The sequence below is a fragment of the Coniophora puteana genome, assembly GCF_000271625.1.
Source record: "Coniophora puteana RWD-64-598 SS2 unplaced genomic scaffold CONPUscaffold_1, whole genome shotgun sequence".
Classification (NCBI taxonomy): Eukaryota; Fungi; Basidiomycota; class Agaricomycetes; order Boletales; family Coniophoraceae; genus Coniophora; species Coniophora puteana.
Genome location: NW_006913053.1, coordinates 4,283,463 through 4,309,837, shown reverse-complemented (window position 1 = coordinate 4,309,837; position 26,375 = coordinate 4,283,463). Strand labels below are relative to the sequence as shown.

Here is a 26,375-nt window from a genome sequence, read left to right as displayed (position 1 = left end):
AGCAGGTACGGCTGAATTGCTCGCTGGCCGCGTACAAACAGGTCACGATAACGTGGTCAATTAGACCGGCGTCTCTCAGGTTAGGGTTTCCTATTCTTTGACGCCGCCCACAATGTATCCCCTTGTGCTCCACATTTCCTGTATGCCCCCCGTCCTCGACACGGCTGGTAGCCGTTGACCGTCCCTCAGGTCATCATGTTAAGATTTCCAGACATTCTTCGGCGCGTTCTGTGTTTGCTAGTACGTTTCTTCAAGCAGGTATGCGCGTCCTCTCGAGCTCTGTTCCGCGTTTTGCGGGTCCTCGGTCACCAGTATAATGAGCGCATATACTCAAACCGCCAAGACACCCAAAAGCCCAGGCGATACCCCATCTTTCCCTCTCTTGCACCTCCCATGCCCAGTCCTCAATCAGGCTCTGCTGCTAGCTTGCTGCCGAACAATTCGCAAACTCCTGCACCATACAACGTTAGCAGTAATGCCTCTGCGACGAACCTCGGCCAGCCAGGTCCTGCACTATCGCTACATTCTACAAACTCCCAAAGGATGGGCTCTGTACACCTGACGGTTCCACCCGGATCTCGCTCTCAGACTCCAGCGAATCAGGCACCATGGAAAGTTGTGCCGGTTCTTGCGTCCGATGTTATGAACAAGCGATACGACCGTGTCCACCACGCGTAGGCCTATCCTCTAGGAATTGACAATTCTCGATGCTAACGTGCTGCCTGATAGCAAGAAATCTCGGAAGGAGTTTGAGATCGAAGCGGGTCACAGAAGTTTCAAAGAGTCTGTCATTTCCTCGCCTTTTGCAGTAGCATTTCATGAAAGTAATCGCGACTGGTCGTTTATACAGTGACAGTAAGGAAGGTTGGACAAACTGCGTGCACCCGGAAGGTGCTCTTTACTTCGTTCGGATAGAAGACAGCGTAAGTCAAATCATTCCTCGTCCTTCTCGCAACGTCTCACACATTTGTATAAAAGTGCCGCAGAGTACGCGTGAGTCACGTCCGGCTAATTGTGCTTTTATCAAATTTCACCCTTCTCATATAAAGAGTATATTCACGAACGCGGACGTTCGTAGTGCCAAGACTAAAGTCGACGTTTGCAGCGAGTTGGAGAAGGCAATCAAACTTATATTCGAGCGAGCAAACACGAATAATGTGCAGGTCGACGCAGCTTTTGAGTTGGTACTGGACCTTGACTCGAAGAAACAGACTGTGGGTTACTACTTTGCGGTTCAACATGATCGCTGCTTGGTTTGGGTGGAACCCTTCAAAGACGCGGAATTCCAGATTGCGGAACACATTAGAGGTGTTGAGAAAAAAGGCCACATCAGTACGCATATCTGGCTACTTTCTAATGACTTATCTAATGCGCAGCAAAAGAGCACGCAATGGAAGCCCAATATTGGTAAGGGCCCTATTCGATGTAGGTGAGCGGTCCATCTTTCTTCGACACGGCATATGACTGACAGTGTTATAGAAGTATGCAATTGACAAATGCCTTGAATAGGGCACATTGTGAAGCCTACCCTCACGATCGAACACTCACGACGGAGATGCTTGACGAGCTGACGGATATGGTCCTACACTCTATCGCGGGTACGTCTGTGGAGCCTCAATGTTCACAAAGACTAACCATCGTTGGCAGAACGCGTGACGAGTGATACATCGTTAGCACCATATGATTCGGACGAACTAGCTAAGATTCAGGGCATACTGGACTCAATGAAAGGTTCGCACATCTCGACGTAGTAACATGCTATTTAACTAAAGTATAACTTCAGATCGCGTTGACAAGAAAAGTCCCCATGCAGTGTGCACAGTGGGTGAGTTTTTCTTTAAGTTACCTAGGCTCTTAGAGTGACCTCATTGACCACGACAGCCCGATTCATGCGCATGTTTGGTAAATTTCACACTCTTTCCTTATGCTCACCACATGCTTATGCTGCTCAGCGCGCTCCAGGTTCTATAATTTCTGCGGGCAGCCTGAAGCCCGTCTCGATGCCGACGCGTCCGTCTACCGTCCGCCGAAGCGATCAAAGGACAATGCACATCCGCCGCGCTCAGCGCTTTTTTACCTGACCACGGTCTCAATGTTTGGCATGCCGCCGTCGCAGCTGAACCGGCTTGAGGCCGTGTGGGTAGACCGCTCGATAAACACAGCGAGATGGAAAGAGTACTTGCAGAACTCGTACGATGAGTTCACCGGATTCGCTCTCTATGTGGGTTCGCCATCCATTCGGCAGCCCGTTTTGGAGAGACCTAACTACAACCCTACAGTCTACCGTGATGTTGGCTGTTGACGTGTCCTACCTGGCAGTGCCGGGGGTGGAAGGGCCGGGCCCGGGGAGCGAGAACGCGGCGACAGTGTTCACATATGTATCGATTATTGCAGTCGTCGGCTCCATGACCTTGTCTCTCCTGTTATCCGCGGATGCGCGTCGTCGGAAGGTGCAATCGGCTGAAACAGCGGTGCGTCTTCTTCTCCCACGTCATCGTCCTGCAGTGAAGGCTGATTTATCTTGGCAGGCAGTACTTCTGTCGACTGTCAGCGACTCACTATTTGGAATTGAAAGCCTCGCCATCATGTACAGTCTACCATTCGCACTGCTTATGTGGGGGTACGTCGCATTTCTGGGGAAAATGGAACTAAATGGCTGACTTGAATAAACAGTATGGTGGGCTTCCTCGGCGGCCTCTGCGCACGCATTTTCCCAGGAGCTGAGCTGTACACGATAATCGTAAGCGCCGTCGCGCTCGGAGTGCTCGGACTGGCGGTGTGGATACCCTTGTACACCTGGTGGCGCGTTGAGAACGGGACTCCCAAAGTGTTCCAGTTGATAGGCGACGCCTTTTCAGCGCTCCTCTTGGTTCTTAAATATTGGCGTTTTCGGCGGAAGCCAAGAGGCAACGGGAGAGGGAGGGGTCAGGCGGATCCCGAACAGGGTAGGGCAGTTGCAAGACAAGGGCAAGGCTCCGGCCAATGTCAGCCAGCGCAAGGAGGAAGCCACGAGCTGGGATTGCAACAATCGCAAACTCAACCACAGGCATCAGGATCGCAGGGCCAGTCAGGCTCGGCAGCGACGGTATCGACGCCTGTGACGCAGCCGCAAACGCAAGTTACGGCGCAAGGTGCACCTTGAATTATATCTGAACGTTTTGTAGCGATATCTATCTTGGTTACGTAGCTATAGGGGATACGCTGTCTTGATGATATCGGTCTTGCTTTATCTGCGTTTTGTATACCTTACAATGTGATACCTTTAAGATCTCTTATCTTTTATTGTGATACGTCGAGAGTGTTGCTACAGCCTACAACATGCCATTATCGTCTTCCACGACACAAATCTTACTGTAACTCTACGTTAGGCAGCTAGGCTGGGTCATACTCGTGCTGATGTTATCGGGATTTCGGCAATTCCCTAGACGGGTTGTCATAAACTTGAAGGGCGCCTGTATGGTAGGGTTCTTTTGCCGCCCGCCATGCGTCGGACATGCATGCTGTGTGCGCTCCGTCTTAGCCACGCCGTTCACGGTGCCCTCCCTCTCAGACCATCATGATGTCAAGATGTCCATCCGTTCTTCGCGCAGTCCTCCTCGCTGTAACGCAACTTTGCCGGAAGTTGTTTGCCTACCCTAGGCTTCTGTTCCGGGTGCTACGGAGCCTATTTTCTCAGCGCTCTTCCGCCCAAACTCAATCGCACAGGGCCTACCACAGAGACTCGATCTGTTTCTCGCGTATACCCAAGCATCATACCCCGCCAAGTTCTAACTCTAGCTTGCAACCCCCCGCGGCCTCGACCCACAATGAGCCTTATGCTATCAGCAACGGCACGTCTGGTTCTAATTCCGGACCAAGTGGTCCGACCATACCAACAAGTACTAGCTCTCCCCAGTTGCAAGTGGATGCATCTGGGCACTTGACGGCTACACCATCGCTTCATGTTCAATTTCCTTCTCCTGAGCAGGGGAAGTGGAGGCTAGTGCCGGCCTTGGCATCAAGCGTCATGAGCAAGAGATACGAGCGAGCTAATTTTGCGTACGTGACCATTTTAGTTGCAGATCACCTTGACTCATGTTACGATTCATTACCAGAGATCGCAAGTCGAAGTCTTTGAAGATCAAGGCGGGAGAGACCTCTTTCAGAGAGCAAGTATGGCATCTCCACATGATTGACACAAGCTGATTCTATTCTTTCTCATAAGCGCGAACGCCACTGCTTGGGTAGACTGTGTACACCCAGAAGGTGCTCTTTACTTTTCTCGGGGACAGAACCATGTGAGCCGCAGCTTTATCATCTATTCATGCGAAGCTCAGCGCTTTCTTACAGAGCATCGGCAAGATAGATGTGAGTATCCTTGACACAGTGATGTTGAACTCTCTGACGTCGACCAGACTATCTTCACAAACGCCAACGTCCGCAGCTCCAGTCTAAACATATGCGAGATACTAGAAACGGCTATACAAGACATAGCGAGAAAAGCAAGAGATTCGAACGTATCAATCGGGCCTCACACTGAGCTAGTTTTGGACCTGAGCGGAAATCCCGAGGAGAAGTTCGTAGGCTACTACCTTGTGGACCCAGAAAGCCGTTGTTTGTTCTGGCCGGAAACATACAAAGATAAAGACAACGCACTTGCCGAGCACATCCAGGGAGTTGTGAACAACGGGCATATCAGTACGCACACTATAGCAGCCTTCGTACAATGCAAGCCTGATAAACACTAGAACATGCAATGGAGGCGCAGTATTGGTGAGTACATTGTCCGCTATAGGTGTGTAATCCTGTTTCATGGCGATATTGGGTGAAAACTGAGTGGAACCAGTCCCACATGGCGGTTAGAAATCGATCAGGAGCCATCTGGAAGCATTCCCACACGAACGAGCGTTAACAGATAAGATGTTTCATGAGCTGACCGACGCGGTTCTTCACGCGAGTGCAGGTGCGTTATGTGTTTGAAAGGAATGTTCGAAGAATAACATGACCGATGAATAGAGCGGGTGACAAGCGACACATCCCTTGCACCTTACGATTCAGACGAGCTAGCAAGGATACAAAGTCTCTTAGATTCCATGAGAGGTACGTGCCTTTGTTTTTGGCGTTCCCATGAAGACATTGTTGAATTCGCCATCATCAGACCGCATCAATGCTATAAGCCCACATGCTGTATGCGTCATCGGCAAGTCAACGTTCCTCTTGTAAGGCTCATAGTATCGAGCTGACTCCACATGTTCATAGCGAGATTCATGAGCACGTTTGGTAGGCGTTCATCAAAGTATTGTGTGCAAGTTCAAACCGTTCTCCCAGCACGGTCCAGGTTATATAACTTCTGCGGGCAGCTTGAAGCTAGGCTGGATGCGGACACCTCTGTTTACTCGCCACAGTACAAAGGCCCGGGGGTGGATAACGTTCACCCACGGCGCACAATGTTTATCCACTTCGTCTCTGTCTTCACTTTCTTCTCGCCACCTTCGCAGCTCAAGAGGCTGGAAGGCGTTTGGGTAGATCGTTCGGTGAACCAGGCAAGATGGAAAGAGTACCTGTCAAATGCATATGATGAATTCACTGGCTTTGCGCTCTATGTGCGTTTTAACATCCACCCTTTTCACCATAGCTGCACCATATCTGACTGGTTTTGTCCTACAGTCGACCGTGATGTTGGCTGTGGATGTTTCTTTTCTGGCTGTCCCTGGAGTCGAAGGCGATGGTCCAGGCAATGAAAACGCATCCACGGTGCTAACATACGTATCAATCATCGCTGTCGTTGGCTCGATGACTCTTTCCCTCCTCCTGTCCGCAGATGCACGGCGCAGGAAGGTCCAGTCGGCTGATAAAGCAGTGCGTCATTCTATATTGCGGAAGAGATGAGTGCTGAACTAACAGATGGGGAAACCAGGTGGCGCTCTTGTCGGCTGTCAGCGACTCACTATTCGGAATTGAGACGCTCGCTGTTATGTACAGCCTGCCGTTCGCGCTGCTCATGTGGGGGTGCGTCATTCCTCATCCCCAGCCCTATAGCTAAGTCGAGTCGTCCGCCTGTATTTTCCAGGATGGTGTTCTTTCTCGCTGGTCTTTGCGCGCGAATCTTCCCGGGAGGAGCATCCTACACTCAGTACTCCTGCGCGTTTGCACTTGGTGTTCTTGTGGTGGCTACATGGCTGCCAATGTACACGTGGTATCGCGTGGAGAAAGGGACGCCGTTTCTGTTTCAGAAGCTAAAAACAGCCTTGAGTTCGTTAACTCGAGTTGGGCGTCGTGGGCCGAAGCGCCGCAAGAGCGTGCCAAAGCGGGGAAGGTCGCAGTCAGGTAACCTGCCGATGAGGGACCTAGAGCGACCTGAGATGCAGAGTATGAATGAACGAGCCTTGACTTCGGAAGATACAGATACAGAAGGGCAGGAGCAGTCGGAGGTAGAAGAAGTCAGGTCACCCTCTCCCCAGACGGCTGAAGAGACTGTATGACAGAATCATCTTGATAATGCATTGGCCTCGAGAATAATGTCTAGTACCTAGAAGTAGTTTCGAGAGCAATCGACTCGAAAACTTTGCTCGCTACGGCTCGGAGGAGCCTTGTGGCCCAGATGCTTGTGCACAACTCCCGCAGAGCTCGCGTCTTGACATCACGCGTCCAACCCATTTCCATCCGAGTCATGGTGATGAAATCTTTTCGGTCGCACTACATCCCGAGGTGGACAAGGATGCGCATCATGTTCCCATTTGTTCTCGAGCGGATGTGGAGATCTCCGGTTTGTACCTTTTCCTCTAAAACATCTCAAAGACGACATCTCGCTGAGGTTTCGGTGGAGGACAGTGAGAAGGTGAAGCAAGGTCATAATTTCGGCGATGTATGTCCAGCTTCAGAGTATGTTTGCCGTCCCAATCGATCGTTATGGCCCTGACAATAAGTTGAATCCAACAGTACTTGAAGCCAACATCGCAGCTACCGGTCGGTCCTCAAAGCCTCCAAATCCCTTTGCGCGAGTTGGTCTCAACGCAGTGAACCATGTCAAGACGAGAACAGTGAAGAAGCAGTGGGATCCGGCATGGGACGAAACTTTCACGCTGTGAGCCTTTCTCGCTCTCTTGTCTTGTCGACCCTTCCCCAGCGCTGACGAACGGGTCATGCCTACTTGGAAGACACGCACCTGATATCGATGCGCATATATACCTCGAAGTTCGTCACGATACTTGGATGCCAGGCGCACACATCCTCGGCATGGCGCAAGTCAGACTGTCGACCATTCTTCGCGCAACTAATTCGAACGATGGTAAGGTCACTTATGCTTGAAATCCTCTTATACACGTGTACTCTCGCTCACATCGCGGTTTTGCAGCCGAGAAGATAACGATGGACCTCGCCAAGACCCTCACTGTGTCGAAACCCAACTCAAACTCAACCTCCCCTCCCTTTCAATCGACTATCGGGCATGTCACCCTTCGCGTGTGGTCCGTCGACTTAGCAAATGCAGGCCGCACTGCGCTCGAATCCGCGCACAAGCACTCGGACCCTCGAGCAATTGAGGAGGCGAAGACACCCGCGGCCTCGCTATTTGGCACGCACCCAACAGAACAAGAAAAGGATAAGGACGTGGGAGGGTCGCTCGCAGAGATCATGAAGCAGTTGGACGTGCTCGTGAGACTGGTAGACGTCGCAGCGCAGATACACCCATATGTCAACTTAGCGTGGCAGATGATATCTTCTGTGTTCAAGGTAAGTCGCTACTATTAGTGAAGACGCGCATATATGAACTAATTAGCATACTAAAGCTGGTTCAAGGCCAATTCGCCCGGGACCAGAAGCTCACAGACCTACTCGTGACGATGGAAACCATCTACACCTTCGTTGATACCGTGCGGTCGATCCCTGAAAAGCTCAACAGCCTCGAAACTACCATCAGGAGCATCCTCATACAGACGGTCGAGTGCGTGATGTTCATCCGAGAGTATAGTGGGATGGGATTCTGCGGTGCGTTCGGTTACGTTCGCTGACGTTATTAAATCTAATGCGAGGGTTAAGGAAGGGTTCTTACTGGAATATGGGCGGACGACCAGATAACGCATTTTGTGCAGACGTTCGTCATGCTGAAGGATTCGTTCGACTCGGAGCTGTCCCTTCAGACGACACTTGTCTCTTTTCGAATCGATGAGAATGTCGAGAAGATAGGTGAGCTTGGTATTCGGGAGTTAGTGTATGCATGGACTGAAGCGCGTCTGGGTAGCTCGTGCGCAGAATCTAGCTAAGCTAGTTCCTAATGAAATGGATGATCCCATGCGCGGCGAATGTCTTCCCAATACTCGTATAGATATGATCAATACCATCACGGAGTGGGCAACTAGCCCAGACGTCAAGCGCAACGTCTTTTGGTTGTATGGCTTCGCAGGCGTTGGCAAAAGCACAATCTCGACGACGGTAGCGAATATGTTTCGGGAGCTCGGGCGCTTAGGCGCCTTTGTTTTCTTCAACCGCGATGTCTCCGCACGCAATGACCCCGCCGCTGTCATACGTACCCTTGCTTATCAGCTTGGCGAGTTTGACCCCAGGATTGGGAACGCAATTGCCAAGGTTATCGAGAACACACCAAGTATCCGGCAGTCACCTCTTCGATGGCAGTTCCGCAAACTGATCCTCGAGCCCCTTTCCACCCTCGACACCTTATCACGCGAAGGTCCGGTCCTCATAATCTTTGATGCGCTCGATGAGTGCGGATCGCCTCAGACACGGAAGGACTTACTGGATGTCCTCGCTACCGAGATGGGCAAACTTCCACCCACTTTCCGTGTTCTCATTACCGGACGTGCTGAACTCGATATCGAGGGAGCACTAGCCGACTCTCCAAACGTGCGCCGTGCCACATTCGACCTCACCTCGCATGCGAATAGCGACGATGTCCTTGCATACATCCACTTTCGTATGGTCTCAATCCGAGCCAAAAACAAGTTCCTCGATCTTCCTCCAGACTGGCCAGGCGCCCGCATCGCACTGCTCGCCGAGCGTGCGTCGGGCCTGTTCGTATGGGCGTCCACAGCCTGCTACTTCATCGAGAACGGCCAGGACCCCGAACAGCGCGTCGCTGATCTCACAAGCGCCCGCGCGTATGCAACGGCAGAGGCAGCGCTGGACGGAATCTACACCACCGCACTCGAGGTTGCGGGAAACTGGACGGACGAGTCGTTCGCCTCTGATTTCCGGGAGATCCTGGGCATCGTCCTTACGTCGAGTTTCCCGCTCTGCGCACGGACTATCGATGCACTCAATGGAGCCGACCCGAACAACGCCGGTGGCAAGCGGAAGAGACCATGTCTCCATACCATCCAGCACTTGGGCTGCGTTGTGCAATGGGCTAGAGAGGAACCAATCCGAGTTATGCACCCCTCATTTGCGGATTTCCTTACGAACCGTACTAGGTGTGGGCGCGACGCGTGGTTTGTCGATAAGCAGGTTCACCACGTGCGCATGGCACAGCTGTGCCTGAGCCGGCTTGCGGACGGGCTGCAGGAAAACTACTGCAAGGTGATGGTGATGATGGATATGTCGGACGCGATGAGGGACGAGCTGTGCGAGCAGGTACCCGAGGACGTTGCTTATGCGTGCGAGCAATGGATTAGGCATGCTGTTCAGGCGAGCGAGGTAGAAGATGTGGGCAGGGTGGCGAAGCTTGTGGAGGAGTTCTTGCGCGTGCATCTGTTGCACTGGATTGAGGCGATGTCGATCCTCAGGAAGGCAAGGCAGACAATCGGGCTGTTGATCTCCTTGAGGGATTGGTTGCAAGTGCGTGTGTATGTCGTTTGGCTACGAAACCGAACAGCTCATGGTAAATGCAGAAGAACACACCGGAACCTGCGAGCGACTCCGAATTTCTCGAACTCGCGTCCGATGGCATCCGTTTTTGCCAAGCTTTCATGAACCTCATCGAAGAGCATCCCTTGCTCGTGTACACCAGCGCTCTTCCCTTCACGCCTACCAATACCCTCATATACCGCATTTACCACAAACCGGGCGTATACCCTAGCATCGCAGGCGGTTTTCGCGAGCAGTGGTCCCCGCTCTTAACTGAGTTTGGCCTAGACAATGGCGCTCTCCACGTCGTTCAATTCTCGCCGAACATGCGCCAGCTCCTCGCCGTTACTGGAAGCGCATTGCGTGTCTGGGACGCCGCGTCTGGCGCACAACTCTCGGAAATGCACAACCCCGACGGATTCGCCTTAACGATGGGAAACTACGATAATACCGCAGCACTCACACAGGCTATATGGGCACCCGACGGTACACGAGTGGCAAGCGCAGCACACAACGGACGTGTCAGGCTATGGGATGCGCTCGCCGGCTCACAAATTTGTGAAGCCATCACTATACACGACCTCGCAGTTTATGGGCTTACGTTCTCGCCAGACGGCCAGCAACTCTTGACGGCGTCCAAAGACCGGCGGATAGGGGCGTTTGACGCCCATAGCGGAGCTCCAATTCGCGAGCCGTTTGTCGCCCATGGACGTGCAGTGCTGTGCATATCGTACTTCCCTGGGGGAACCGCTTTCGTCACGGGTTCTCGCGACGAGACGTTGCGCATATGGGACGCCCAAAGCTTCCGCCTCCTCAGGCGCCTCGAGGGGCACACCGGGGCTATCACTTGCGTAGCTATCACATCCGATAACTCTAGGATCATCTCCGGCGCGGAAGACTGCACCATACGCGTGTGGGATGCACATTCTGGTACCATACTTCTGGGTCCGCTTCGAGGACATCGTAGTGCGGTGTGGGGGCTCGCCCTCGCACCAGGCGATTTGCACGTGGCAAGCGCGTCCAAGGACTGCTCTGTGCGCTCTTGGAACCTGAGCACTGGTGCAGAGCACTCCAGGCCTGTGCGGAACCTCGGCCGGCCCGTGCGTAGCGTCTCGTGGGGGCGGAGCGGCGGTGTCGAGGCCATCGCTACTGGGTCGACCAAGGACGGACGCGTGCGCGTTTTTGACATAGTCTCGGTGGGAAGCATGAGTCCCGCAAAGAAACACAAGGGTGTTGTTGCGCTCCTCGCTTTCTCGCCGCTCGACACCGATGGTCGACTCAGGCTTGCGAGCTGCGGTCAAGACCGGACGGTCCGGGTCTGGGACGCAAATACGATGGAACCGCTGCTGGAGCCGTTAGAGGTGGGGTGGAACCTGAAGGCGCTGAACTTCTCGTTTGACGGGATGCAGATCATTGCTGAAGCTCATGGTGATGATGGTGTAACGGTTTGGGATGCGCAGAGTGGACAGCGGCTGGTACCCTCGGATGCGAGCGCGAGCGTACCGAAGGACGCTTTTCGTTTGCCTGCATCACTTTCTCTGAAGCTTGGACGTTATGTCTGTGTCGCTGAAAACGGTTTGCTACCGGACGGAGACAAGAAGATTCTGGCAAAGCTTCCCCATATGGCACCTATCAAGGCCGCACGGTCGTTTGAAAATCGGCTGGCTCTTGGGTTAGCCAACGGGAGTATTGTCGTAATGCGGTTCCCGTCATTATGAGTGGTGTAGTTCCTTCTGGTGCAGTTACTTGAACGAGACTAGCTATGATATCTGGTCCACTTTGTATCCTGGAAGTATCGTATACCGTAATGTCATATTAAACAAGATACATGTATCCGTCCATTGCTCAAATACCCCGCCTTCACAACCGGCCGAAAGCATCCAGCGGTGGCCGCCCAAACGTTGGCTAGTCCAAGCAAATCAGTAACATTCATGAGTGAAACACTTCAAATAGCCTGCTCACCGTAGCCGCAGGCTTGTTCCCGAGCACGGCCTCAATCTTCTCCAGAATCTCGGGTGTTAACTTCGGGATAACATCGAGCGCCTTGAGATTGTCGAGCACCTGCTCCGGCCGAGACGCACCGAGGATGACGGTGCTCGTGTTCGGGTTGCGTGCAATCCACGCGAGCGCGAGGTGGCCCACAGAGCATCCGAGGTCTGTATACAAGAACGACGTTTAGAATCGATGAAGCTGACTCAGCGAATGACCCTATCGCGGCAGAAACGTACCATTCTCCGCGATCTCTGTCAGCTTTCGCACTTTGACGACTTGTTCGTCAAGGGTAGCGATCATGCCCTTAAACTGGCCGCTGTGCATCGCGAGGCGGGTGCCCTCCGGGATGCCGTCGTTGTACTGGTAGATCTTTTGTAAACGTTTTATTTGACACGAGAGGGAGTTGATTACCTTCCCCGTTAGAACCCCGCTGGCAAGTGCAGAGAAGACCGTCGTTCCCAGCGAGTACTTGCTATACAGTGGTCTGAAAGCCGCGAGATGAGTCAACGGTCGTCAGGAGGAACATATACACGTACCGGTACTCGCTCTCTGGACGTTCGCGATGGAACATGCTAAAGATCGGATTAGACCTTTGGAGAAACATAAAGGAGAAATTACTCATACTTGTGCTGGCATTGTTCGGCGATCGGACCTGCAAGGTTGAGCTTCTCGGCGACATCTTTAAGGATCATATTGATCAAATGCGGCTGAACGAGCTCAAGTAAAGGCTCACTCACGGTGTGCCTCTTCGATCTCACGAGCGGACCACTCCGAGGTAGCCCAGTAAAACGCCCAGCCCTTGTCGATCACGTAGTTGAATGCGCGAACGACTTCTTCCATGGGAACTAGGGAGGCGACGTGGGTCAGGAGCCCATTGGATAAAGCTGCAGGGCTACTCACCTGATGCATCGGGACGATGGGCAAAGATTATGTCGACATAACTCAACTCAAGGCGCTCGAGAGACTCCTGGGTGCCTTCAATGATGCTGATATAGTACGTGAGCGAACATGATCAGTAACAGAAAGAACGAATTACGACCCACTGTTTTCTCGACAGTCCACCGTCATTCGGCCCTTCTCTCAGGCCCCAGAACAGCTTAGTTGAGATAACGAGGTCTGTGCGACGTAGCCCAAGTTCCTTGATAACACGACCCCTTGAAACGCCGAATCAGCATGGAGGCTGTGACGATCACAATAATGACGTTGGACCTCACATCTCCAGTTCGGATTGCCCCTTTGCGTACGCCTCTGCGGTATCGAACATATTGATCCCATTCTCGAAAGCTACTTTGACAATTTCCTACATACGTTGATTCAGCAGATGTGGATATGGTTGAGTTCGTAAATGGAGAAAGACGATTGCGTACCTTTACAGGATCACCAGTGACGGTTCCACCCAACGTGAGCCCTATGTCTCTTTAGTCTGAATAGGCCGTCGATAGTCTGAACACTCACATCCTCCGAGGGAGAATACGGGGACTCGTAAACCAGAAGAGCCAAGCCTCCGGAAGAGCATGTTCTTCGGGTTAAATTCGAGCTTGACTGTGGGGGACATCGTGAAACAAGACGATCGTTGACTTGGGCGGATGAGAAGGAGCCTTCTGAGTAGCGCACCGAGTTTATATAGGACGTTATCAATCTCGGACCGACATAACGAATTATAGATGCGTCACGCGCACATGGGATGCGTCCATCTGTGTGATGGTCGCAATCTAACGTTTATCCAAGACGCTCGTGAAATTCAGAGAACGCACCTTAATCTTGAAACCCATCCCGATTGTACTCATGTGCCCAGCGGGCTTGAACATGAGATCATTTCCGTTACACACCAGGATATGACTCCAGGGAAGTCCTGGACGCGATGTTGTCCAAGGGCGGACGTGTAATGTCGTGCACTCGAGACGCGAAAGGACGAAGAAACCTCGGAGTTTTCTATTCTTACTCGAGGCACCAGTGCCATGACGTCTAAGCGGAGCCCGAAAACGTTCCAGCCAATCAGCGCGCAGCACTGCTCATGTTCGCGCTGGTCTTACTTCCACGAAAATGCCTGAACCGCCTGAGATTGCTATTCTGAAGCAGCGAATTGAGAGTAATGGTGATCATATTGTTCCATTGATATGTAATCAAGACGAGGGCGACAGGCTAATGCTGACATTAAGAAGGGGATACTGTTCGATGTTGTACAAGACGATGAGACGATGGGAATGTAACAGCGGCACGCTCAGCTGCTGGGGGAGACAGTACCGTCAATGACGAAGATAACGCCATTCGCAGCCTAGAGTTATCGTAAGCGTATGCTCAGAGAGTTCGAAGGAGGTTGAGCGTACCTCGAGTCTGTTCAGGATCTTTATGTCATAATCATCTTTTCCTCCCTTCATTACGACGTTTTTCCAGTCATCCGTCGAGCTCGTGTCGGAGGAAAACTCGAAAGAAACAGTTTTACCCGACAAGAGGGTGTTGTAGCTTTTTGGTAGCTTATCAAGAGATACCCGTCCCTACGAGACCTCGTTAGCGGACAAGCTTAGCTTGCGATGCAGGTAGCACACCTCTATGACATGGGCAGATACCCATCTCTCGACGTTCTCCGTCGACTGAGACTCGTACTCGGCTTCCGTGATCTGGATATCGCCTCCAGGTTGCTCCGGTTCATTACTGCAACCAGACGACATGGGTCGTGTGAGCGTTCAAGCTAGCGACATTGTTATGAGCAGTACTCACGGCTTACGGTCCATCTTCATCACAGCCGTGTTAGTGGGCATGAGCACTGTAAGCTCCTTGCTCTTGTTGCTGAACGACTCAGAGAGCGCGAGCGAGCGAGCATAGTCAAAGAAGATGTTGCCCGGGCGCTGGATGGTGAGCACGTCCGTGATCGTAGGCTGCGAAGCGACGAACGGGTCGGCGAGGATGTCTTGGGGTTTAGCAGCCATGATTTTCTGCTCGCTGCGAGATGCTGCAGCCAAGAGAGGAGCGCACAGCGTGAAGATGTATCCAAGACGCATGGCTAGTGGGCGGCTAGTGGTGTAAGGCTTGGGTCACTTCCCCTGACCGAGACAAGCTCGTGCTACGCCCGCGGGCGTTGCCGGGCACAGCCATTTCGTCATCCTCAAACGTACTTGGGGGCAACTTCATTCGCTAATATTAGTGTTGTGGTAGACCTCTACTATACAATACTGTCTACGGTGCTGGATGTGCGGTCATATTTACACCACTGAGCTTAGACAAGACTCGAATCCAACAAGCCGGCAACCGTCTTGAGCAAATGTCATCAGAGCGTAGCTGGTCGCAATATGCAAAGTAAAGGCCCTTGGTGAAAGGAAAGGTCGCCTTGAGAGATGTAAATACCATAAACTTCATGAAGGAAGGCCAAGTGTAGCGCGCTGCGATGAAAGCAGACGTTAGCACTGCATAAAAGCAAAGCCTACAGAACGACTCACCAGTTGGACTATACTGGCACGCTCAGCCTGCGGAAGCATATTGATCTGCTCCGGCGTCATGGCTATTATACGCGCTATCATAGCCTGCATACATACGAAGACATCAGCCGGTGAGATGCGGCAACAAGAAAATGCGACGCACCTTCTGCTCATCCGGCAATGCCGCTAAGTTCTCCGGCAATGCCCCTCCAGCTTGTTGCGCTTGCACGGTAGGCGCCTGAGGCGTACCACCGTACCCGTTATATGCCTGAGGTTGCTGATGCTGCTGTTGATACGGGTTATTAGGATGCTGTCGCGGATCCCGGGTATACTGCTGTTGTGGAGGTTGCTGTGGACCCGGTACTCGCCCGGGAGGACCGTACCCCTGCTGGGGCGGAGGCTGGGACGCGTTGGATGGTGTGGGCGGGTGGGACGGGGGAGTAGAAGTGCGGGATTGCTGGGAGAGATGAGAAGGTATGGCGGATGGGGGCTGTTGCATAACTGGTGGGACGGATACTGGGCGTGCGGTGGGTGCAGCTGCGGGAGCGGGAGTAGCGCTGCCTTGAGCGTTCGCAGAGAAGGCTGCCACCGTATTCTACGCGCGAGCCAGCGAAAGGGTTGTTGGGTGATCGATGAGAACATAAATTTGTGTAGAAACGTACATGGAGGACTTGCACATCTACAGCATTCATCTTCACCATGAGAGCCACGAGCGCGTATGCAATTTGGGGCGTTGACGAGAGGATGGTGCGAGCCTGCTCGGGCGTGGTTTTCTGCAAGACGTGCTCTTAGCGACACAAATTAGAGCTTGTGAGAGAAACTGACCTTGAGCGTAAGGAGAAGCTCAATGAGCTGTTCATCCTGTATTGTTGGGGAGGACGACATAATGGAAGGCACTAAGGTTCCAGAGGAGGAAAGGTAACAAGTTTGTTATGTAACTCAGTAGTCGCAAATAAATAGCCCCTGAGTAACACGCGTCTGTCGTCAACCCAAATGTCTCTACTCCAATACCGACGATTGTAGTTGCGTCAACACAGAAATTTAGCTTGGAGTTCATTTTTGATTATTACTAGATAGATGAACATAGTATGATATGATAACATAATGAGGCGATATGAGATGATAGACTGAAATCCGTAACACATGCGACCGAAATGGTAAACGAGAGCAATGGCACTAAGCAAGATGAGAGCAAGAAAGCAGGAAAAAGTCGACAGATAAAAAGTCCAAATGAGTGAGTAAAATTTAGCATGCAGTACGCCCCATCCCCTACTTCTTCGTGAGAAGGCCCTTCTTCTCCAACAGGGCGTTGAGCTCAAGGAATTTCATCTCTGCGATCTTCGAGAAAAGCCTGACATGATTCGAGTCGTGGAACGGCTCGTTGTTGTGCGCAACTTCGTGAGCGATGACGAAGTACCTGCGGCAAAAATAAGTTAGCGGGGGTAGGGTTTTAAGAGGGAAGAGGTGGAATAGACGTACCATACGATGTGCGCTTGAGCCATATCTCTTCGGTAATCTGTGTATACATGTTCAGTTGAGCAACTAGACAGCGGTCAGCAGAAAAGATAGGGACGCACGGTGGGTCTCGAAATAGCCAAGATTGAGGAAAACAGCTTGTGAGCGGTTGAATCCCATAAGCTCGGGATCCTTGTCGTAGAACACGTGGAACTTTCGCAACGGTTGTTTGTAGACTTCCGTCATGATGTCCCGGATCATGTCGAGGAATTCATGCAGTGCTACCCTGGGGAGGTTGATGCCGGAGGCTACGATTAAACTTAGGTGTTAGATTATGTTTTCGACTAGATGACAAAAGAATCTATAGCACTTACGAGGCTCGTAGACGGTGATGCCGTTAAGCTCCACTGACTTGTCGAGAGAGAATTCGCGCCCCTTGCAGTAATCCGGCGCATGCTTTTCTTTCGGCTCGTTTCCCATTTCCTTGTTGTTGAGTTTCTCATCGCCTTCGGGCGTGCACCCGTCCAAGGCCTTTTGCGCCTCGTCATCTGTTCCACGTGGCGCGCATGAGCATCCCGTGAAATGCATCTAGGAGGTAAAACGCACCAAGAGTTTTAACATTGAGCGGACCACCTCTCTTCTTCTTGTTACGCCCCATGAAACGGAAGAACTTCCGGCGCCAGTCGTCGAACACAGGTCTCGACTCGTCACCGGGTTCATCTTCCTCTGGTTCCTGCGGTTTGTTTTGTTCTACGATAAGCTCAGTTGTGGGTTCGTTGACCGCCTAGGACATACAGCTCTTACCTCGTTTCGCCTCCTCTACCGAGAAGTCCTGCAAGTTCTTGTACTTGTCGACTATGCCATCCCATCAAGTAAATAATGTATTTCGGCTGCGGAACAGAAACTCACTGTCGTAGCCACGCCTCTGTAGGGTTTCCCTATCGGTATCAAGCAACGTCATGAGCAGCAAGGAGTCCTGCATCCTCGCGTTCTCCAGAACAATTCGACACAGCGCAACGGCAACACTGGTACACGTTCAGCAATAAGTTGACGAAGTGCGATTTAGGCTAATCAAAGCACTTACTCATACATGTCGGGCCTCTCCCCGCCCTTCAACCACAGCTCGAGCGCATCCAGCTTTTCCTCCTCATCTTCGGCCGTGCGCTTGACTCGCTTCATACCGGCGGTCGCCCGCTCCTCAACAATCTCTTTTTGCGACTCGCGCGTGAACTCGTCCTCGTGTATGTGCTTGAAATCCAGCTTCTTGACGATAGTGAGTGAATTACATGCTTTGACGCAGAAGTTCTCGTGGTTGGCGAGCCAATCAGGCCTGAGGAGTTGCTTGCGATCGCGGCACTCGTTCATAAACACAGGCAGCCGCTCGAGGATAAGAGAGTGTACGTCGCCCGTGTGGCGCGATTCAATGTCGTTGTAGGTGATCACGTCGTGCCGCACGATCGAGCTCATGTCTTTGGCGCCAAAGTAACGGTAGCAATCTTCGACGAGAGGCTCCTTGGGTGCGATGTAGATGAATTGCTTGAAAAGACGGTAACTCTCTGCATCGTCGGCAATGACGATCTGCTCGGCAGGACGGAAGTCGAATGTGGCTTCTTCGCCATCTTGCATGGTCTCAGTGGTTTGGCCACGACGGTAACATAAGAAAAGCGGTTCTTGGCGGAGCTGGTCGCGGAGGTCTCGAGGAAGCGTCATATACTTCATCGAGAGTTGGCGCATCTCATTGAGATACCTGACGAAGGGTGAGTAAAAGCAAGCAAGCGAATGAGGGGGGAAACGCACAGGTTTGGTCCACCCGCCTCATTGAAGAACCGCTCGCGATCTTTCAACAGCGCTCGGACTATGTCCTCGCACGACGGCTCCTCTTTGGCTCCGCAATGAAGCAGAAACTTGTTCGCCTGCTCGCCGAGGTCGATATAGTGGAAGATCTTCTTGTAGAATTCAGGACTGTTCTCCGCCTTCAAGTAGCACTCCTTGGGTTTGAGATACTTGAGCTCCGTTGCCGAAACTGGAGTCGACGATCCTTCAGCGGGGACCTCCTGGACGCCTTCCTGTTCTCCTTCCTGTTCTCCTTCCTGCTCTACGTTCTCCCCCTTGACCACTTCGAACGGGATAATGTCAAGCTCCGCGAGCTCAGCCATGTGGGTCGTCGACAAGCCTCCACGCCTACCAAGAAATTTGAACCAATGGCTAGCAGCCCTGCGATCCGGCGGTGGATTGTCACGCAGCTTCGCGACGACCAAATCGGGCGTGGGACGGTCCTTGATCTTGAGCCGAACAATATGAGCTCTGGCCTTGTCATGTACAGAGTAGAAGCCAAGGTCCGCCCATCCGTTCTCATTGAAGACCTGCAAGGTGGGACGACCGGTGAGAATTGATCGAGATGAGGCTACAATATGGGCAAACGCACCTCGCGAGGAGACGCGACGCATTCGACTTCTCCCCTCTTGGCCGGGAGATATCGAACGTTCTTGAAGTTTTCCGGGTCGTAGCTCCTGTACAGTTGGTCGTGGAACCGGGTGAAGAACAGAAGTGCGTGATCCCGGATCGGCGCGGGAGACGTATCTGACAGTAGATCGATACACTTCCGCAAGGTCGGGGCTTGGTTCAGACCGTTCCTATACAGGAACATGGCTAGACAACAGAATTCAAACATCAACACACGATATCGATATGACGAAAAATTTCACGCACTTTCGCTGGAGCCGTCAAGCCAGCCCCCCTGCGACCATTTCAGGATGGGTAGACCAAGCCTGCGGTTTTCTTGAAGCGGCGCAAAGAGCTCGTTCAGCGGGTAGCGCTTGTCCTTTTCGTTCTCGGCGAAGAACACAGGTGCGTCCCGGAGAATGGCGATGCCAATATCGGCATCCATTGAAGCCTCCGTCGCAGACGAAGTCGCGGATATGAGGTACCGCACGACGTCTGCCACGCTCCAATCGGAGTGCTCACCCAACCTTTACCATGTGAACACAAAGGATCAGATGGGGGGCAAGTAAAAACGTTGCTGAAGCTGACCTTATTAGCAAAATTTCGATGTTGAGGTGCCGCTGGACCCCAAGCTCTGTAAAGACAGCCCTGAACTGCTGGATATTCGCGAAAGTTTGCAGCTTCACGACGGGGACATCGTGGAAGATATCCGCCTCTGGGAAATACGCCTCGCCGGGCTTCTTCATACCCATGTTCGTCGGAATACACTCTAGCTCGCCCAACAAATCCTTCACCTTCGCCTGCTGATCGTGAGCAAGCCCGGGCCAGGTGTTGCGGAGCACCCAAAGCATGCGCTCCGCGCGCTGCTGCGAACGCACGATGCTCTGTGACGGCTCCGCGTCATCGCGCGCCATGTTGACCAGCCAATCGTAGAACGTCAGCGGCTTCCACCCGCACGCGTGCGAGATGGTCTCGCTGTCGATGTTGCCGGTGAAGTTGCGCGGCATGGTGTCTTCAGGCAGCGGGTCTTCGGGGGCGAGGAAGGTACCGAAGGTGCTTATCGCGCCCGCGGCGCGCTGCTCAATGAAGGTCTTAATCGTCGACATGCGCACGACGCGGTCCTCCGTGCCTGCTGAGGAGCCGTCCGCGCCGTATTCCGAGAACCCTCCTATGCCAAAGTCGCTGAAAGCGCCCAGCCCTCCTAGTCTGCCACCGAACCCACCAAGGCCGCCTCCGCTACCACCACCTCCTCGAGGGGTCGTCCCGGGAATAGTGAAAGTGGTTACGTCGAACAGCTTGTAGCGTGCAGCCGTTCGCTTGTCGCGCGTGTTGGCGGAGTCCATGAAGATGCTAACCCACCACCGGATGAACGGTGTGACCTCCTGCGACGCCAAAGCACGGCCCTTCAGCTCTTCGATGATATCCTTGAACGACATAGATCTGATCTGGAGGTGCTCCGGCAGGTCATTGAGCAGTGACAACTCGCCTGGCCCTATCTCCTTCGCCGTGAGCGGCACGTTCTTCACGAACGCGGAGTACTCGTCGGCGGGGTGCCGGACCTTGATACTGTTGTGAATGCCGTGCGTCGAGAGGATGGGGAACTCGTCGGTGGTGGAGCAGTGGAAGAACGCGTCCTTGATGTGATCCGCGATCTTGGCATCGGGCGTCGAGGTGCGCCCCGTGAAGAAGCGCGTGACGTAGACGCCCTGCTTAAACAGCCGGTCGACCTCCTGGCCGTTCTTGAGCGGGAGGTCGTCCTTGCCCGTTGGCCAGGCGTGCTTCAGCTTGTTCATCTCCGTCTCGTAGACGAGCCGAGCAAGGAAGCCGCCAACGTAGAGAAGCTCTTCGTTCCACTCCTTCGGTCCTTCATTGACGAGGTCGACGGTGCCGCGCTCCATGGTCGGGATGAACCGGCTGCCGAAATGGGCGCCAAAACCGGTCGTCTGCAACGTGCCTTGGCCCTATCAGACAAATCCATCAGATACGGTATGATGAGTTAAAGGCGTGAAAACCGTACAATAAAGATGCGCGGGGCGAACTCTCCATCGGCGCTTGAGAACAAACCCGCGGGGCCTTGAAAAACGCTGCCTGTTGGGCACGAAGCGTTCTCCTCCTCCCGCTTTTCGAACTCTTCTTTGCTGAACTGTGAAGATCGTAACGTCAGAAACGATGATACGAATCAAGTGGTAAAAGAGCGCATACATAGGTCATACAGAATTCCAGTTCCGAGGCGGGTTCCTTGTTCGTCGCCCTCTTGAGACCCGCCGTGAGCTCTTTCGATGGTGTCACGAGAACGTCGGTCGAGTACTTGGTAAATTGAGCGGTATATACGTCTTTCTTTCCCGCGTCGATTTCGAGTGTGAGCCCAGTGCCGTTCGTCGTCCCGTTCACAGCACCGTTACTCCCGGTAGACACGGAGGGCTCGATGAGACTGGGCGCGGAGCCCTCAGGTGAGCCGTCCTTCTTGTCTTTCTTCCCTCCGAAGAAAGCTTGTATCTTCTCCGTGCGGCTCTTAGGCTGAATTTTGCCCGCCTTGTACTTCTTGTTGATCGTGGTGCTAGTCTGCGACATGCCCTGCATAAGCTCGGCTTTGATGTCTTGTCCTGAAAAATGTCGTGGCCACGATGAGTATCGGGAACGGAGAGAGAGAATGGCAACGGAATTACGCACTGCGCACGGACACGGACTGAACTTCCATCGTCCCTCGCCTGCTGGTCTTAGTCATGCGACTCGGGATGTCAACTGATGACGACTCGGCTGTGGTCGACGTAACGCGCGAGAGTATTTGGTCATCAAGGAGGATAGTAATCTCCGTGATATGCGAGAGGAAAGTCATGGAGGAAATGAGATAGCGAGTGAGGTCGAAGGGTGCCGGCACCGGTTTGGGAGTCTCAAGCATCATCTCGATATCGGTCCACTCGGAATAGGATGGGCAATTGCCCTTCTCTATCCGTAGCTGTGATAGCTGTGAGAAACGGTGAGGAGGTGAGCGCATACAAGGCTCACCTGTTCGCCCTCCCAGAACATCCTAAGCCACTTATCTCCCGAGGACACCTTTGGCTCGTTCGTCATCCCAAACACGGTGAAGAATCCTATGGGCATTTAAAAATGAGAAGATAGCTTAAAAAGTATGACTGTACACACCGACACCAAAAGCGCCAATCTTGTCCGACCCAGGGTTTCCGTCGGCTGCAAAAACTTCCCTTAAGCGCTCATACAGCACGGATGAGAGGAGCACACCGACCGATATTCCGAAGGCGACTCCAGTCCTGGGGTTCGAAAACAGCTCCATTGTTGCTTACAACCCATGTATGGACCTGACGGAGAAGTGAATACAAAGTTGTGCGGCAGGGGACGAGGGAGACGAGGCACGCGACGCGACGTACAGGGGTGGTGAGGTCGACGACCTTGTGACCATGACCATTTGCTTCCGCTCCGTCATTGTACTCCTTCGTCCGAAAGTGTATCTTGGCACTTGTTGCCCTCGCGTCGTCTGCGTTCTGCAACAGCTCACGAAAGACTGGGAAGGCGGTTATGGTGACTGCTGTGGTGAGACGGGATAGGCCACATACCTGTGAACTGTTCTGGGTATCGAGCGAGAACCTTGTCCACGAGCGGTCGTATCTTCACCGTGACCTGCTCCATCTCGCCGTTGGTATATCCGTTGGTGGCAGTCTGAGAGGGCCACGCAAGTGTCAGCGCTGTGTTTGACGCCCCGCATGATGAAGAGGCGCTCACCGTCATCTTGGCCCTAGCCGCTCAAAGGAAGGGGGGTATCGCGTCCAGAAAGGCGCCTGGTGGGCAGCTTGGGGGTATCGATAGCAAGGTAGGTCAGGGAAGGGGGTGGTAGAAGGGAAGAAAGGACGGTTGTTGTGCTTTTAGCGCTGCCATCCGTTTCGACAGCCGTGAAAGACTGGACCTACACCGACACAGCATGTGCCCAAGAAAAACAAGCGCCCATAATCCGCTCTTCCACCCCACCACCAACCCGCCCGCCCTCGAGGCCACACAGCACAACACAGGAGCGCATTTGGAGGACGAATGGGTGTATGAAGACGCTCTGTGTCGACCTGAGCAGACATCTACAGCATCAGCTGGCCCCTATCGCCGTTTATTCGCCCCATGACGCGGTCTCTTCGCGCTCTCTTGCGCGGCCTCCTCACTTGGTTCAGACGCTTCTTGTCCTCCGCCCACTTCCGCTCTGCCCGAGCCATACAACTCATCCTACACCTCTTTCGACGAATACGATATCCACAACCTTCAAATTTGAGTGCGAACTCAAAGTCGTTGCAGGATGAACGCGCACCCGAAACAGTCAAGCGAACAGTCATAACCATCGCCCCAAGCCAGGTCCCAGGCAGTCTCCTTCCTCCTCCGGTTACACAATCCTTCCCCAACAGTCGTCGTTCCGTCTCGACATCGAATCTCAGCAGCACGTCCCCATCCCTATCCCCTTCTTCCTCCGGCAACAATGACTCCACCTCAAGTGATCGCCCCGACCTCGTGTCCTCTTCATCCTTGGCCATACAATCGTCAGGAAGTCCATACGAAAGGAACATAAGCGCGGATTCAAGTGCATCGTCACAGTCTCACATGGACATGCCAACGCCCTATGCACTGGTCCCGGGAGTCCCTTCACAAGCAGAAGGCGCCGACACCGAGCTCGTTCCCAACACCCCCTACCCGTTCCCGTACACTGGTGCCCCCGTCGAGACCCTACCTGTTATCCAACACGTCAACTTTGCTGCTGATCCAGCGCGCGAAGGTCGCATCAAGCGTGAGCTCGTGCCGATCCCGGCTTCGGAAGTGATGCGGTATCATAGAGCAGTCAAGATGTGCGTCTTTCATTGCTTGCTTCTGGAACCTCACTAAATCGAGCAATGGCTCTAGACGCAACAAGACCAAAACACACATTATTCCTCCGAACACTCATGAGATGCGCGAGTATGTTCTCCTTGCTCCTTTTTCTCGTTCATAACTCAAGCCGCCCCCTAATTCTCCCAGCGATGATCGTAGTCACACACTATATCGAAGAGCAGGTTGGCAATCCCGTGTTCACCCGGAAGGTGCCCTTTACTTCTGGCATCCAGAGATGGTGTGTCCCATGTCTCTCCTCATAAACGAAGACTCAACACGTAACCCTTTAGAGAGCCTTCACTGACGCAAATTTGATCAAGAAAGGCACACTTGAGGCTATCATGCGCGCGATTGCGGATCTCCAGGCAAAGATTAAGACGGAAAATATAATTATGCCGCCCCACTGGGAGCTCGTTCTCGAGGTTGCACATTTGCGCAAGGCTCGGCAGGTTGGGTATTACTTCGTCAATCATGGGAACCGGTGTTTGTTTTGGCTGCATGATTATGATGTCGCGCCGATGCTGGGTAATGTGAAGGGGGTAAAGTTTTACAGTCATATCAGTGAGTCGTCAATTTCACTTTGGTGGGGCCAAGAGGTGTTCTGATGTACGTCGGTTGGCAGAGTATGCTATGGAGGCTCAGTTTTGGTGGGTTGTTCAGCGCATATATGCACATCAATTATCGTCTCAAGATTGTTGCTAGGATGCACGTCGAGTTCTATCCAAATAATCGGAAAGTACCACGAAACATCTTTGAGGAGCTTAAGGAAATCGTCATGCATGCTTCTGCCGGTGCGTTGCACATCCTTTTTCGAAGATATAAAGTCGAGCCGACGTGCTCGCACCTTTCAGAAACCATCACGTCCGACACGTCACTGGCGCCTTTTGACAATGAGGAACTGACAAAGATATGCGAGCTCATCGACCATATCGAAGGCAAGCATCTATTTTTGACATCCGTGACCCGTAACTCTTACTCATCCCGCGTACATGCAGGAAGCATCGACAAACCCTACGAGCACTCCATGTGCATAATAGGTACGCCCACCGCATTCCCTATCCTCAGCGCCTGATCTAACTTGCGCCCACCCCAGCACGTTTCATGCGCATGTTCGGTCCGTCCCTCTCACCCCATATCTATTACTGCACGTTATTGACGCTGAAACTTGCGCCCTACCTTGCACTCACCTATAGCACGCACCCGGTTCTTCAACTTTTGCGGCCAAATAGGCGCGCGTCTGGATGCCGACCAGACGGTGTACTACAGGGACAAGCGGCGGCGCTCCATCCTGCTGCGCATCATGTCGCCATTCCTCTTCGGCGCGCCGGACGTGCACATGAAGGCGCTCAAAACGATCTGGGTGGACCAACTCGTGAACCACATCCCGTGGAAGAAGTTCGTGGATAAGCTGAACGACGAGTGGATGGGGTATACTTTATATGTGCGTACCCATGCCCTCGGTTTGACTGTTTTGAGTATATGGCGGGTGCTGATGCGGTGTGAACGGTGGTAGTCGACAGTTATCTTGAACTCGAACGTGGCTTTTTTGGCGCTCATGAACGTTAGTCCACAAGCGGACCAGAATGCGCCAGCAAACACGCCGTACCCGCAGACTCCGGCGCAGATCGCGAGCTATGTTTCGACGGTTGCGAGCATGGGCTCGGTCATCGTTGGCCTGCTGCTGCTCAGGCAGAACCGGACGAAAGGGCGCGAGTCTGCCGAGGATGCTGTAAGTCGCGTTATTTCCTCTTGGGTTATTCGGGACAAGCGAATGTTGACGTGTAGCAATAACAGGTGTACTTCATGACGACGGTGACGAACACGATGTTCGGAACTGAGACCCTTGCGATCATATACAGCCTCCCGTTCGGTCTTTTGCTCTGGGGGTATGTGTCCTCTCCCACCGAGTATACCCCACAGCGTGCCTAAAAAACTTTTCAGTATGGTCTTCTTCGTCGTCGCATTCTGCTTCCTCGCGCTGCAGCAGACGTCGCTCACCACGCGGGGCACCGTCGGTGCCGCGGGCGTGCTCGTCCTTATCTTCGTCCTCTGGTCCGTCACTGCTGCGTGGGAGCGGCCTCGCTGGCTCACCGCGCACTACGGATGGGATCTCGTGTCCGAGTGGATCAAGACGATCGCGAAGCTGCTCGGTATCGATGCGAAAGCACGGTCCAGCAGAGGGCGCAGTAGAAGTCGGAGAAGAAGTCGGAGTCAAGCCAGGAAGGCTGGGCGGAGTGCCGCGGGCGCGGTGGCGGCGCCGAGTGCAGGGGCTAGTGGAAGTGCTAGTACTTCGGGGAGTGATCAGGGGGATACCACGACGGAGGTAGATACGGAGTCGGAAAATGGGCAGTCAGATGAGGACGACGATTAGAGTACAAGTCTTTCGCATAATTATGTTTTGCAGGTTCGTATGCTCGTTGCACTTCTCGCTGCCGGAGG

At 53.1% G+C, this 26,375-nt stretch overlaps 7 protein-coding genes across 7 annotated transcripts; 3 read left to right on the top strand and 4 right to left on the bottom strand.

The window, feature by feature from the left end:
- Positions 1–393: 393 nt before the first annotated feature.
- Positions 394–3,414, top strand: CONPUDRAFT_161939 (uncharacterized protein; the record flags this gene model as incomplete). The annotated part of the gene is made up of 13 exons (XM_007765706.1): positions 394–674; positions 730–783; positions 851–923; positions 979–993; positions 1,050–1,429; positions 1,480–1,598; positions 1,648–1,731; positions 1,784–1,825; positions 1,882–1,902; positions 1,953–2,221; positions 2,280–2,471; positions 2,529–2,620; positions 2,674–3,414. The coding sequence occupies 13 exons, from the start codon at positions 394–396 to the stop codon at positions 3,140–3,142; spliced, it is 2,091 nt and encodes a 696-aa protein (XP_007763896.1). The 3' UTR covers positions 3,143–3,414.
- Positions 3,415–5,426: 2,012 nt separating this feature from the next.
- CONPUDRAFT_149427 (uncharacterized protein) lies at positions 5,427–6,022 on the top strand (the record flags this gene model as incomplete). Its single annotated transcript, XM_007765705.1, has 3 exons — positions 5,427–5,582; positions 5,647–5,838; positions 5,897–6,022. 3 exons carry the CDS (start codon positions 5,427–5,429, stop codon positions 6,020–6,022), a joined length of 474 nt encoding a protein of 157 aa, XP_007763895.1.
- Positions 6,023–6,829: 807 nt separating this feature from the next.
- On the bottom strand, positions 6,830–13,342 carry CONPUDRAFT_96796 (Aldo keto reductase). Its single transcript, XM_007765704.1, has 18 exons — positions 13,225–13,342; positions 13,137–13,177; positions 12,984–13,069; positions 12,813–12,923; positions 12,670–12,755; positions 12,507–12,614; positions 12,394–12,448; positions 12,306–12,341; positions 12,006–12,253; positions 11,740–11,933; positions 9,822–11,682; positions 8,219–9,768; positions 8,021–8,163; positions 7,767–7,965; positions 7,334–7,710; positions 7,137–7,267; positions 6,919–7,063; positions 6,830–6,861 (listed from the first exon to the last, which is right to left on the bottom strand). Exons 1-11 carry the CDS (start codon positions 13,322–13,324, stop codon positions 11,638–11,640), a joined length of 1,110 nt encoding a protein of 369 aa, XP_007763894.1. The 5' UTR covers positions 13,325–13,342; the 3' UTR covers positions 6,830–6,861; positions 6,919–7,063; positions 7,137–7,267; positions 7,334–7,710; positions 7,767–7,965; positions 8,021–8,163; positions 8,219–9,768; positions 9,822–11,637.
- A 520-nt stretch (positions 13,343–13,862) lies between these two features.
- CONPUDRAFT_161935 (uncharacterized protein) lies at positions 13,863–14,782 on the bottom strand. Its single transcript, XM_007765703.1, has 4 exons — positions 14,488–14,782; positions 14,316–14,421; positions 14,097–14,264; positions 13,863–14,044 (listed from the first exon to the last, which is right to left on the bottom strand). The coding sequence occupies exons 1-4, from the start codon at positions 14,766–14,768 to the stop codon at positions 13,991–13,993; spliced, it is 609 nt and encodes a 202-aa protein (XP_007763893.1). The 5' UTR covers positions 14,769–14,782; the 3' UTR covers positions 13,863–13,990.
- Positions 14,783–14,885: 103 nt separating this feature from the next.
- CONPUDRAFT_161934 (uncharacterized protein) lies at positions 14,886–16,067 on the bottom strand (the record flags this gene model as incomplete). Its single annotated transcript, XM_007765702.1, has 5 exons — positions 14,886–15,146; positions 15,204–15,287; positions 15,346–15,777; positions 15,845–15,955; positions 16,008–16,067. The coding sequence occupies 5 exons, from the start codon at positions 16,065–16,067 to the stop codon at positions 15,120–15,122; spliced, it is 714 nt and encodes a 237-aa protein (XP_007763892.1). The 3' UTR covers positions 14,886–15,119.
- Positions 16,068–16,243: 176 nt separating this feature from the next.
- Positions 16,244–23,755, bottom strand: CONPUDRAFT_134558 (uncharacterized protein). The gene is made up of 21 exons (XM_007765701.1): positions 22,818–23,755; positions 22,652–22,754; positions 22,466–22,599; positions 22,324–22,396; positions 22,224–22,268; positions 22,086–22,171; positions 21,750–22,035; positions 21,282–21,682; positions 21,097–21,222; positions 19,668–21,040; positions 19,347–19,606; positions 19,063–19,286; positions 18,435–19,000; positions 17,722–18,384; positions 17,547–17,662; positions 17,442–17,492; positions 17,244–17,387; positions 17,012–17,185; positions 16,760–16,945; positions 16,662–16,698; positions 16,244–16,599 (listed from the first exon to the last, which is right to left on the bottom strand). The coding sequence occupies exons 1-21, from the start codon at positions 22,821–22,823 to the stop codon at positions 16,452–16,454; spliced, it is 5,202 nt and encodes a 1,733-aa protein (XP_007763891.1). The 5' UTR covers positions 22,824–23,755; the 3' UTR covers positions 16,244–16,451.
- On the top strand, positions 23,673–26,307 carry CONPUDRAFT_149421 (uncharacterized protein; the record flags this gene model as incomplete). The annotated part of the gene is made up of 12 exons (XM_007765700.1): positions 23,673–23,914; positions 23,970–24,023; positions 24,084–24,174; positions 24,227–24,497; positions 24,559–24,583; positions 24,639–24,727; positions 24,788–24,973; positions 25,030–25,050; positions 25,130–25,377; positions 25,450–25,665; positions 25,731–25,822; positions 25,878–26,307. 12 exons carry the CDS (start codon positions 23,673–23,675, stop codon positions 26,305–26,307), a joined length of 1,965 nt encoding a protein of 654 aa, XP_007763890.1.
- Between the last annotated feature and the right edge of the window lie 68 nt (positions 26,308–26,375).